This window comes from Leptinotarsa decemlineata, unplaced genomic scaffold (genome assembly GCF_025532065.1).
Source record: "Leptinotarsa decemlineata unplaced genomic scaffold, Ldec_3_MD MMD2_tig00001973_RagTag_RagTag, whole genome shotgun sequence".
Lineage (NCBI taxonomy): Eukaryota > Metazoa > Arthropoda > Insecta > Coleoptera > Chrysomelidae > Leptinotarsa > Leptinotarsa decemlineata.
Genome location: NW_027412572.1, coordinates 2,527,078 through 2,540,729, shown reverse-complemented (window position 1 = coordinate 2,540,729; position 13,652 = coordinate 2,527,078). Strand labels below are relative to the sequence as shown.

The 13,652-nt window shown below is 34.6% G+C and overlaps 1 protein-coding gene across 3 annotated transcripts in view; it reads right to left on the bottom strand.

The window, feature by feature from the left end:
• Positions 1-12,024: 12,024 nt before the first annotated feature.
• Positions 12,025-13,652, bottom strand: part of LOC111515674 (aquaporin AQPAn.G) — a 63,235-nt gene continuing 61,607 nt past the window's right edge. For all 3 annotated transcript variants that reach the window (XM_074176667.1, XM_074176666.1, XM_074176668.1), the window contains exon 5: positions 12,025-12,359. In XM_074176667.1, the coding sequence (XP_074032768.1) occupies positions 12,237-12,359 (123 nt within the window). In that variant the 3' untranslated portion in view covers positions 12,025-12,236. The remainder of the gene's footprint in view (positions 12,360-13,652) is intronic.

The following is a 13,652-nucleotide window of genomic DNA, read 5'->3' as shown; positions in this document are numbered from 1 at the left end:
GTTCGGTTAGGATAGGAGGAAGGGTGTGTTGTTTGTGGGGAAGTCCTCGTTTTGTTAGGATAGCGATGCCTCGAGAGTGAGGGTCTTTTGGACGGTGGGTTGTATTGAAACCGGAGAAGTTGGGAGGATTTTTGGTCAGTGTATCGGTAATACATAGGATATGGATTTTATGAATATGGAGCAGTGGTTTGGTGTGGTATCTTTTTCTGTTGAGGCCCTGGGCGTTTACAGTGCCGAGGATGAAACGCCCGTTATCCCGAGAATTTGGTCCTTCAGCCATTAAGCTCGGTTACCAAATTGGTGAACGTGTAGTCCACTTTGTTGCCACTGGCTGTGGCAAAGAGGGAGTGACCAAGAACTATTTTACATAGTTCGTTGGTGAGGGACAGAATTTCTGTTCTCATGGCAGGCATGATGGCGCGCGCGCTTTTATATGAGGCAGCAGGCGGGCCTAGTACTTTCGAGAATAGAGACTAGAAACTTCTCGCTTCGCATTGAAGCTTACCGCCATCTATTGTACAGTGTGACAACTATCGGACAGGAAATAGTTACTGTCTAGTCCCCTAGATGGCGTTACACGAGGAAACGCGCGTTAAGCGTAAAGGAGCAGTAAAGTTTGTATTTGTAGCCATGTCTCTGCTTTATAAACAATGACCGTATCGTCAGCATATGAAATGAAATGGCATTTTTTGGCTCTGCTGTTGACATACACTAGAAATAGTATGGGTCCCAAAACTGTATCCTGGAGTAACCCAATAGAGATTTCACGAGGAGAACTGTTGCTGTTGCCAATTTTGACAGTTTGCTTTCTGTGTGATTGCTTTTTTCCTTTCCTTAGTTGCCCACAATTTTTCCAAAAGAATGAAGAAGTGAAGGCAAAACAGTTTTTTCCCGAAATTTGATTTTCCCTAAAATATACCCGTTTCATGTTGTTCAGTTGCTAATAATAATTTGAAATTAAAATAAATGGAGGATACGCCTATGAAATGAATGGCTCCTCCTCCACCTTCCTTTGAATCTGAATCGAATGTATATTTATTTCGTTGTTTGTTCTGTTAACAAGTTATACAGATGGCTACGGTTATATAATCATTATTTTACTGGAATATTGACGTTATTGGGTCAATGGATCAGCTTATTAAACAAACAAATTATTCCAAGCCAGGTGTAAATTGAACTATTATTGTACTAAATGAACATTTAAAAATGTTTGTAGAAGTCGTTATACCTATTTCGGAAATCATTTTTTCCACATGTGTATGAATAATTTGTAGGTGAACCTGTTTGCATTGAAAAAGACTCGATACCACTGTCGATGTAGATGGAAATGCAGAAAAATCCTAGGCGATAGTTACTCATTGTCAGTGGCGTACTCAAATTTATTTTCAGAATCAATAATACCCTGAGATTCATAGCGACAAGTATCACTTCTGTCACTGAAACGGAACTGGAAATTATTGCAAAAAAATTGTCAGCAAATTTCCATTTTTTAACGAATTCTTTGTTGTGTGAATGCTATTTCCCGAGTTTTCCGGCAGTGGTCTGCAGGTTTTATGCCTGACGTTTCGTCTACTACTGCGGTAGATATTTATTTATTTACTGACTTCCTATTTGACAATAAACATACGATTATAAATAGTGTGAGGGAAAAATAAACGATTGAACAATAATATCGAATACCAAGAATACAAACTATCAATTAATTATTGATGATAATAATCAGCATTTTCTTCATTGTAGGGCAATACGTTTAACCTGACTCTTGAAAGAATATAAGGAAGAATCAGATAAATCATTATACAGGGTGTAACATTTAAGGAGGTTATTTCTCATCGAAAAAAAGATATGATCTTTCATATAAAGACATTTCATTGGAGCATCCCTTGTTAAGATACAGCCCCTTGAAGGGGGTACATAAAATTTGTATAATAATTTTTTTCACAAGCACTGAAAAAGTTACAATATTGAAATTAACCTGACGTTTTGTACTACCAAAAAGACACTTAGCCAAAAATTTATTCGGTTTACCCCATGGTTGTGAGGGGTGGAAAACGCAACCCCTAAAATTTATTCCAATGTAACTTTTTGTCTTATTATTTGTTTAGCATTTATTTCCGATAGCCTGTTTTTCTAAACAAAAGATGTCTCTTGGGTTTTTTGCCCAAAATAAACCAGTTCGCAGCAAAACATTATTTTACGTACAACTACAGAAACACATCGTCATAAATGCGAAAATTCGAAACTAATCTATCTAGTAGGTCGCTATTAGCCATAGTAACAATTAAATTGGTATGACGCTGTCAGTTTGTGAATTTTCGAAATTGAATTAACACTAATTGTGTGTTGTTGTTCTGTTCTTAATTTGTTACTTTAATAATTCACTTGTTATTAAAATGGCATACACAAATGAGGAAATGGCTGATATGCATTACGTTTACGGTCTGTCGCAGGGGAATGGGTTAGAAGCTTCTAGAAGATATGCTGAAAAGTATCCTCAACGGCAGCATCCTTCACATAGAATATTTGTTCGACTCCATCAACGATTACGAGAATAAGGTTCATTCGACAAAAGAACGCAGGATTGTGGTCGCCATCGAGAAGAACGAACACCACAGCTTGAGGAAGCAGTACTTAATTTGATTGAAGTACAACCTAGTACCAGTACTAGAAAGATTGCTTTCCAGCTAAATGTTGATCATATGACGGTATTTCGAATTTTAAAGGAACAACTCTTATACCCTTACCATTTGCAACGAGTACAGGCACTGTTACCGCGAGACTTTCCGAACCGTCTTGAATTTTGCAATTGGATGCTGGAAATGATTAAAAGAAATTGTGACTTTCTGAAGACGATAGAATTCACAGACGAATGTAGTTTTTCTCGGGACAAGATTATTAATTTCCATCATTACCACATATAGGCTGATGAAAACCCTCACGCTATTGTCGAAACTAACCATCAAGAACAGTTTTCTCTCAACGTGTGGCTCGGAGTTATTGGGGATGATTTAATTGGGTCTCATTTTCTACCTCCTCGTTTGAATGGTGAGGCATGCGTTCAATTTTTAAGAGAAGTGCATCCAGTACTGCTGGAGGAAGTTCCTTTGGGCGTCAGAAGGTATATGTTTTTCATGCATAATGGGGCTCCCGCCCATTTTAGTCAAGTAGCACGTCAGCATCTAACTGAAACATATGCAAATCAGTGGATAGGTCGAAGAGGACCACAGAACTGGCCCGCTCGATCCCCGGATCTCAATCCTCTCGATTTCTCTATTTGGGGCCATTTACAGCATTTGGTTTATCGTACTCCTGTTCGCGATGTAGATGACTTAAGAAACCGCATCATCCATGCGTGCAGGGTAATCAGAGAGACTCCAGGAATATTTGAGCGAATACGTGGCTCAATGCGCTGACGTCTAGACGCATGCGTAATGTCTGAAAGTGGACATACTGAACATTTACTATGCTTTCTACATGTTGTGTGTTTTGTTATTAATAAATAAGTTTTGTTTATTACTCTTCAATTGTTTAAGCAGGTACAAACTACAAAATAAATCCAGTTCGCATTTATGACCATGTATCTCTGTAGTTGTTCGTAAAATAATTTTTTGCTGCGAACTGGTGTATTTTGGGCAAAAAACCCAAGAGACATTTTTTGTTTAGAATGAAACAGACTATCGGAAATGAATTTTTAAATGGTTAACAAATAATAAGACAAAAAGTTACATTGGAAATAAATTTTAGGAGTTGCGTTTTCCACCCCTTACAACCATGGGGTAAACCAAATAAATTACTGGCTAAGTGTCTTTTTGGTAGTACAAAACGTCAGGTTGATTTCAATATTGTAACTTTTTCAGTGCTTGTGAAAAGAGTTTTGAATTATTTCATGATTATTTTCCATATTTGACAATCACAAATTATACAACAATCGAATTTTGACCAAAAACTGATATTTTCATTACTTCAAGGATTGAGAATTATAAAAATATTACGAATTATAATTGATCACTCATAAAGAGCACTCTCTTAGTATTTTTTACTTTTGGGAACAGAGAAAACTCAGTTGAATTTTTGTTTTCAAAACAAAATTGCATCACATACTTGGTTAACGTCATGAATTTCTTAACCGATGATATCTTCTAGATTAGGTGTATTTATGTTTATGCGAGTCTTTCGGAATCCTGTCATTGGATTTTCTTATCTCTATAATTCACAGAGTCGAAGAGGTTATGTAATGTAGAAAGTGTTTGTATTTGTTTAGAGCGATAACCTACCGATCTAGTATAAATCGAAGTGAGATTATTTCAGCTTTATCGAAAAGTATGGTTGGGAGTTTGTAAGTCACACTGGAGCAAAAATAAACTCAAGATAATGATGTGGTGAATAGATATGTAATATTTTGTTAACCCCTAATTGGAATTCACTCCAATAAACTATATAGATCAATGCCGAAGCCAAGTTGATTTTATTCATTTAATATCATAGTAATGGGAATCTTCCGTTCCATAGAAAACCATACCTGAAATGTACAAGAATATATGTATGCTCCCTGACTAACTGTTTTGATCAGTACTCACCACTTACTTCGCATTCTCCTATTGCAAATCGACGTTGGAGATCCGAAATTCCTCGCTAGGTTGAAATAGTTGTTATTGCTTGTTTCTCAGTTTATTTCACCTATCATTTTTCAGCCGTTGTCTGCCTTATTCTCTATACCTTTCCAAGAATATTTTTTGCATAGATTGTTATTCATCACTTCCAGAAGGATTACTACATATTAGAGCCATATCGCCTGAAAAACAATATTAGTTAGCTCTGGATTTCTGAATACTGAATCTTCAAATATTCGTACTGAATGGGAAAGATGTGGGACTTACCTTATATATTTCTATTCCATGGCATGAATAAGGATAAATAAATAGTTGAAAATAGGTTGGAGTCAATATTTTTGTAAACATTCAATAACAAGGTTGAGAGACAGCTGTTGGTTGACATCTGCCGAACTTTCGTAGTGTCGTTCCGACGACCTACACCGAACTAGTTCTACAGTTGTTCACGGGTGAGGGATTGATCGGTTACTCAAATTGTCAAGGGTTGTTTTAGGGTGGCATTGCTTTGAGAAGGAGTTTTGATGGGTCATGGACTTGTTGATGATGTCTCGAGTGGCTGTGGAGGAATTGATGGATTTATGATGTTGTGTACAGCGCCCCCTTGGTGCTTGTAGCTTAGATTGGACACACTATGGCAACAACTGGATAGGTGTCAGATGTGGCAGTCTCTCGGATTTTGGTGTTGACCTTCGTTGAGCTTGGTTGAGAGTTCAAAGGTACCAACTGACTGATTTGTAGGATATATATATATATATATATATATATATATATATATATATATATATATATATATATAATCGACAAAGGTTAATGCAGTCAAGCTGCTGGAAAATAATTCCATGAAAATCAAAAGATAAATAGGTAGTACTTTCTCATCATTCCCATATTGATTTCAATTTAAGAGCCACCGGTATACAGCTGTTTCAACCTATTGGGCATCGTCAGTACCGGGCAGGCGGTCCTCGATTGAAAACAAATTGTGAACAACCAGAAAAGTACTTGATAAAAATAGCTGCGTAAACGCAAGTGAAACATAAGTGGAACCACCTATTGGTGTGACACCCAAGTCAACTTGCCAAGTTGACTTGCCAAATATATATATATATATATATATATATATATATATATTTTAACAACTTTCTATAAAACATACAATCCTTATTATATTAAAAATTCTTTTTCATTTAGTGAATTTATAAATAATTTTCAGCTTCCTCAAAATTATGTTTTGATAAGCCTAGATGTTGTTCCACTTTTCACAAACCTACCGTTAAAAGTAGTGAAACAAACTTTGAACAAAAATTGGTCTAACATTGAAGAACATTGTGAATTAGACAAAATTACATTCATGAATATTTTAGATTTTATTTTTGATTCAACATATTTTATATTTGAAGACAAATTTTATAAACCAATATTTGGCACACCTATGGGTTCCACCATTTCACCAATTTTATCGAGTTTTGTTTTAGATGAGCTTATTGATGAATGTATTCAAAAATTATCTTTCCGTATTCCATTCATCAAACGTTTTGTAGATGATTTGATTCTGACCATACCTGCAGATGGAAAAGAAGAAATTTTGAACGTATTTAATTCATATGATCTCAATATCCAATTCACTACTGAAGAGGAAATAAACAACTCTATTCCTTTCCTCGATATGAAGTTATTGAGATCAGAACAAAATATTATCATCACTGAATGGTACAGAAAACCAACATCAAGTAATAGATTTATTAATTACCATACCTGAAAATCAATTTAATAAAATCATTAAAAAACAGAATCATCAAAATTACCCATCCCGATTTACGAAACAAAAGTTTGTCTAATTTCAGTAAAATTCTGATCCAAAATTCTTATCCTAAATCTTTAGTAAACAGAATTTTATTTTGTGCAAGAACAAACTTTCAAAATAATAATGAAGAAGTTGAACATAACAACGTTATACCTTCATTCATATATAAATCACTCCCATATATTCAAGAATTGACACCAAAATTAATTAATGTATTCCGAAATAATAACCTCAAAATATCTAAAACAAATGTCACTTCTATATCTAAATTATACAGTAAACTAAAAGCTCCAATTCCAAATAAACAAAAATCCAATTTAGTATACAAAATTTCTTGTATGGATTGCTCTAAAACATATATAGGACAAACATCTAGACCTTTAAGTAGTCGCATCACTTCCCATAAGAGCGACTGTAGACGAAATGTTAATTCTTGTGCATTAACAGAACATGTTAATTCAGAGGATCATAAAATGAATTTTGGAAATCCAAATATTTTAGATAGAGAAATCAATGCAACTGAAAGAATATTTTTGGAAATGATACATATTAATAACGAAGAACATTCAATGAATATTGACAGTCTCAGCAAAATTTACACGTACCTACTGAAATATGATAAAGAAAATAAAAGATCTAGTAATTCGAGTATCATTCAGAATTTTCCCACTTGACATTGTCAGCCAAAATTTTTATCAACTGTCATTATTTAATGTTTTTCTATCTGTTTTTGAACCATTTTATATTTTATTCTCACGTTAGTAAGTTCTCTATATTTATATATTTTTTACAAGATATATAATCTTATTATTGTAGTTGTCCTGACGAAGGTGTGAAATATACCGAAAGCTTGACATATAACAAAGAGTTTTCTTTGTAACAGCCCAGCTATTGACTGCAACCTCACGAATTAAACCGATTTATAGTTAATCCAGTCACTAATTATTCTGTTATATATATATATATATATATATATATATATATATATATATATATATATATATATATATATATATATATATATATATACAAGTCAGGATTGTATAGTGGAAAACTGATTGGTCATTTTGGTGTGGATATTTGCAGTCTGAAACTTAAACTCTTGAGGATTTGTGCTGGTTGCCGAACTCATTGTGCCAGGTGGAAGGATTTCCGAAATCAGATTCATAAGAAACAGAAGGCCCTTAGTCACTCACCAAGTCCCAGTAGGACTTCCGTGCAGAGTACCGCACATGAAGAAACGTATAGAACACCTTGTTGATAAAGTCCCCGGACTTGAAGGTGTTCAGCTACCTTAGGGGTCCTATTTGGTGATCCATTACTGGTCCATCTTGTTGTGCCCTACAGGGTGATCTATCTTTGCGGTGCTACAGAGTGATCCATCTTCGCCGTACTACAGGATGATCCACCTCCGTCGAACTACGGGGTAGCCTAACACCATATACCGGGTGGCCCAAAAGGAGCAAGCAAGTTATAATTGGTTTATTTGAATATTTGTGTAATACTGAGTTATTTAAATAATTGTTTGCCCTTTTGTTTATTGTTACCTGTTTGATATAGTGATTATCTTTCTGGCTGAATTCACCGTTAGTTGAAAACGTGTTTGGTTTCATTTGTAAATCGCAAATTGAGGTGTTTGCTTCCTTTTACGATTGCTTGTTGACACCGATGCGCCTACGCCTGAGCTCACGCGACGCAAACGAGATTGTTTTACTTTCCAATACTAGTATTTACGATCTCGCCCACACCTACTTAATTTTCGTGGTAGTTTTACTTGACATATTCTAGTTTTCTTTTAAGCGTCATTACTACCTTAATTTATGGGTGATTGAATTTGTGGTTATATACACCGCGCTCAATGACCTCTTGTATTGACATATGAACATCGCGTAGTATTTTGAATATCGCATTGTTGTCTTAGAAGCGTTGTCGGTTAATTCATGTAAGTTAGGTTTACTGAATAAATCATATTGGGGATCTTTATCTTTTATTTCCAATATTAATTGGTAAGTTATTGATATTGTGAGTTACTTAGGGTATCTGGAGGATTGAATTTACCTGGCGCCCATTAAGATCTATTTGAAATTTGCTAAGTTGTTTAACCCACTCCCGTCTCCACTGTTTAGCTTAGCCGCGGATACCCATCTGTCTTATTTGTTACCGACAGATGATTTAGTCTCCTCTTGTGGTTCGTGAGGCGACAGAGAAAGAAGAAAGTTATGACAAAAATGAAAGGAAACAGTTATTTTGTACAACAGGTATTGGAAGTGACAATTTAAATGGTTGTCAAGAGTATTAAAAGATGAAGTAGCGTGTTGAAAATATTTTCAATACGACTTTTTTAGACCAAATAGCAATGAACAAAACATAATTATTGAGTTTTCAAGAAAGTTTTATTATCAACAATAGATATAGATACAATTAAATTCCGTTACAAATGTGCTATATACTTTAATTAAATTATTATTATTATTATTCATAAACATTTATATGAAAAGTACAATTAGAACAACTGCTGATATGAACACCTTGCGATGCTGAAGAGCCTTGTAATATATTTGATCCATTTCATGGGCATTAACATTTAATTCTTGAAGTGAGGAGGACGATGCTGTAACGCTGTTGTTATTATTCTTTAAGGAATAACCTTTTTGATCGATGTAACCCTCAGCTATCGTTTTAGACTTCCATCCTCCGTGCTTCTTAATATCCGTTATATTTGCTCCTGATTTCGCTAGCAAAGAAGCAGAAGACCTTCTGAAACAGTGTTGAAAGTAAGGTTTTATTTCGTGAGTGAAAAAGTTTGCGAAAGGAGCGTAGCGAGTTGAGCAATTTCAAAAACAAAATAAAACTTACTTTTAACACAAATATCGTACAAAGTTTTTTGCACAACTGTTCTGTTTTCATAATAAAATAAATTTAATATGTCTATAAATACACATTTTGACATCACTTGTCAGTTAACTATTTTCATGTTATCGCATTTGCTGTGGAGTGGCCGTGTCAGGTGACACCAAATCACCTGGTTACAGTAACAGTACTGTAACAGTATTGTTTACAGCTCACACGTTGTATTTAAAGTCACATTTGAAGTTATTGCTGGTGTTTAATGTCTTGCATAATGAAGAACAATAGTGAGGAATTTTGTGTTCCTGACGATATTGAAGAAGCTGCAAAAAGAGCTTCAATTGAATTGTTACCAAAAAAATCGGCTCAGCAGTACGACATCGCATATTCTTATTTTCTTAGCTGGTGTAGACTTATAAACGTCGAAGGAAATTTCAGCGAAACCTTCTCAATACCTTCTTGGGCTATCTAGAAGAGAAATCAACTTTGTGGAGCAACTCTTCAATGATAAAGTCGAGTGCACTCGTTAAAAATGGTGTTAATACAAGCAAAATATTTCAAGGTGACAGCTCTTTTGAAGCGGAAAAATGAAAGCCCAAAAAATCAAAAACTCTCACGTTTGAACAAGTCAAATGGTTTATAAATGAGGCGCCAGAGGAAAAATGTTTGAGAATAGAAGTAGCTGCTATTTTCGAAATATATGGAGCCTGTCGGGGTGAAGACCTGTGCCATTTATTGATAGAAGACATTAAATCAATGGATTGTTCAAATTGATTGTTCAAATTCCAAATGAAAAAATGAAAATAGGTCGTTCTTTTTGCATTGTTGGCAAAAACAATGACTATTTTAATAAAAATGTTGAATTTCGCCCTTCTGTTATCAATCATCAATGTTTTTTTTCTGAAATACTCAAATTATAAATGCAGTGCCAACCCGTTGGTATAAACACGTAGTAGTTGAGGGTTACATCGATCAATCTATTTCTTATAAAAAGGCTATTGCTGAAAGAATAATCCCAACAGGTAGCTCCAGCGTTACATCATCATCGTCCTCCCTACTTCACGAATTAAGTGTTAATGCCCATAAAATTGTCAACTCAGATAATTCAAATGAATCACAAGGCTCTTCAATATCGCAAGCTAATAATATCAGCACTGGTTTTAATTGTACTTTTCATATTATTGTTCATAAATAATAATAATGTAATTAATGTATATAATACATTTGTAACAGAATTTAATTGTATCTATATCTATTGTTCATAATAAAACTCCCTTGAAAATTGAATGATCATATTTACTTGGTCTATTTGGTCGAAAAAAAATAATTTACAGGCAATATGAGGTCGAAAAATGAAAGGAAGTGAGTTTTTAAGGGTAAAAACGGTGAATCGCGATTTTCGGCAAAACTACAAGTCCTTTGGAAAAAAATTGTATGGCAAAGTGTTAGATAATAAAAATATCTACATTTTTTTCATAGTTTTCTCACACAACTTTAAAATTTACGCAACAATTGAAATAACCAAATTTTTGTTTTATTTTCCACAAAAAAATGTTTTCTTCACCAAATTTGGTGAAAACTTTTCTCTTTTTCGTTCAATATCCATAAAACACCCTGATTTTCAATCGAAGATCCCCACATCAATATATTTGTTTTTTTTCAAATCGGTGTGCTTTTCCATCAATGTGTAAAACTTTGAGATATTAAAATTTTCACTTGAATTACTCGAAAAATATAAGATTCCATGTTTCAATGATAATAAAAAAAAATGCTAATCGATATATACTACTATAATTGACAACAAAATGAGTTATTGAAGTTAATATTTTAAAAAACATATTCAATATTTTGAAAAAGTTAAACGATCTTCTTTAAAATGTGGCTGCGGAAAATATCGTTCAAAAAGGAAACAAAAACGAATCAATAATATACAATGGAGTAAAGATGTACCTACTATAGAATGGGGAATGTTCTCCTGACGAAAATCAAGTAGTTTTCATAAAAGAGCTCTAAAACAACGCATTTTAAACTTATCATTTCAATGAATCTGTTACCTGTAAGAGACAAACAAAGATGACATATTACAGAGGCGTGCTGTTCTGTTTAGTTATGTTCAGAGTTCCGAGACATTCTGTGACATATTACATTTTGTGCACCTAACAATTTGTAAATTTCAGCTATTTCCCACATGAAGAAAGGGTTAATGAAAAACTTTGTCAATACATTATCTCTCATAAGTGATGAATGCAAAAATACAAAAATAAAGTGATTACCTATTATGAGAAATTCGAAAAATATTAATGGGCGTTTTGAATTCTCCATTTTTTTAAGGAATACAAATGAACTTCAAAGTATTGAAGTAATCGAAAAAGAATGGAGAAAAACAAAATACATTCGAACCGAGTTCAGTTGAATCACTTTTGATCATAATAATTGACTTCAACTAATGTATGACTGATAGATCTTTATTTTCAGTAGGCACAGTTTTTTCATTATAAAGTGAGTTTCAAAAAGTTTGCACCATATAGGAAATGTTTTTATTATCCATTCGTCAGACAATTCTATTCCTTAAAAAAATTGGCGAATTGCGGGAAACTTGGATTGGATTGTGATTGGAGTGTGAATAGGTGTAAGCCACAATGAACCCTTGCGGGTTGCGGTGGAGGGTCGAATAGACCCACACACTTTGGACCTGACCTAACCTAAATCTTTATGAACCATAAAAAAAGGATTTTTTTTTGGTAGGTGGATGTGACTTTGAACAACTTTTCTGGATGAACTTTTTTAATGATGTTGAAAATACTTCTGATCAAAATTTCTATTTTTTTCCATTTTCCGAATTTCTCGCAATGCACCAATTTTTATCAGGAATAAAATTCTCTGACATGGTGCAAACTCCTTGAAGCACACTGTATATGTAGCGGGTGAAAATAACACTGAAATATAGTGAATTTTTGTTATGCAATGAAAATATCTGTTTAGGTTTTTCCTGAAGATCTTTGTTCTTCCAAACTTGCGTCATGGGAAGCTTCTCTAGAGAAAATGAGTCTGTATACCATTGCTGCAACAAATCCTCCACAGATCGGTCCCACCCAGTATAACTGAAAAAGAAATAAATCAATAATAACAATGAATAATAAATAGTTAATTTATCAGAATTTTGCAATCAATTACACTATTTGTTTGAAGGTGGTTGACAATGTTTCGTGGTGTATTTCATCAGTTCGGACTTCCATTGTCTAATATAATAAAAATTGATTTGATAACCCTGAAAAAATCAAAAAGATTAACCGAAAATAACAATTTCAATAAACAAAAAACTGAAATTACAGAGAAATAACATACAACAACAACCAAACAAATAAAAATTGAAATATTAATAAAAGCTGAAAAAATTGGAAAAATTGAAAATATTATTAACAAAAATTGAAAAAAAAATTAAAAGATTTCAAACCATGTTATGTCACAACGTTTCGATTGTTAGTATCCACAATCGTCTATTTATAGGTCATTCGAGTGCTTTCACCTATCCCCTCTTCCCTCTCCCGCTTCACTGGCTTTTAGCGGGCGCTTGGCGTTTGGCGGGACTTGGTCGCGTTCCGCTTGATTAGAGGTTTCAGCTTGAGCCCACTCGATGTTGTGTTGATGAGTCCAAACATGCTCTGCTATTCCGGATTTGCTGGTTTCTCCTTGCTGTGTGTGTTTCTTGTGCTCAGCAATGCGAGCAATGCCTCTCAGTTTCACCGATGTATGATTCTCCGCACTCGCAGGGTATCCGGTAAATGCAATTCTTGGAATCGCAGTCTGCGTTTGCTGGCCTGGTTTTCGTGAGGCTGCTACGGATAGTGTTCTCAGATCTGAAGCAGGTCCTGATGTTATACTTGGACCCAATCCGTCTTATCCTTTCCGATAATCCTCTGATGTAGGGAAGGACAAGTACTGGTTGTGGCGGCTTCTCTTCCAAGTGGAGTTCTTGCTGTCTTCTAGCTAAGGCCTGTTCTACCATTACTTTGGAGTAACCATTCCGTTGAAGGTCATTTTTAATGATGCCTAGTTCCTTTTCGAAACCTTCCTCTGTATAACAGAGCCCAAAAGCACGGTCCAGTAGAGTCTTGATGATTCCTCTCTTAGTCGATTGATGGTGGTTGGATTTCTGGTTCAGATACTGTCCTGTGTAAGTGGGTTTTCGATATACAGATGTTTCCCATTTAGTGTCGGCCCTCTTCGCCAATACGTCTAAGAAAGGCAATTCGTTGTGGACTTCCTTCTCCATTATGAAAGTGATGGAAGGCCTTACGTTTTTGATGTGCTTCAGGGAAGTGTCTAGTTCTGCATTCCCATGGTTCCATATTATGAAGGTGTCGTCTACGTATCTCAACCAGACTCGGGGCTTC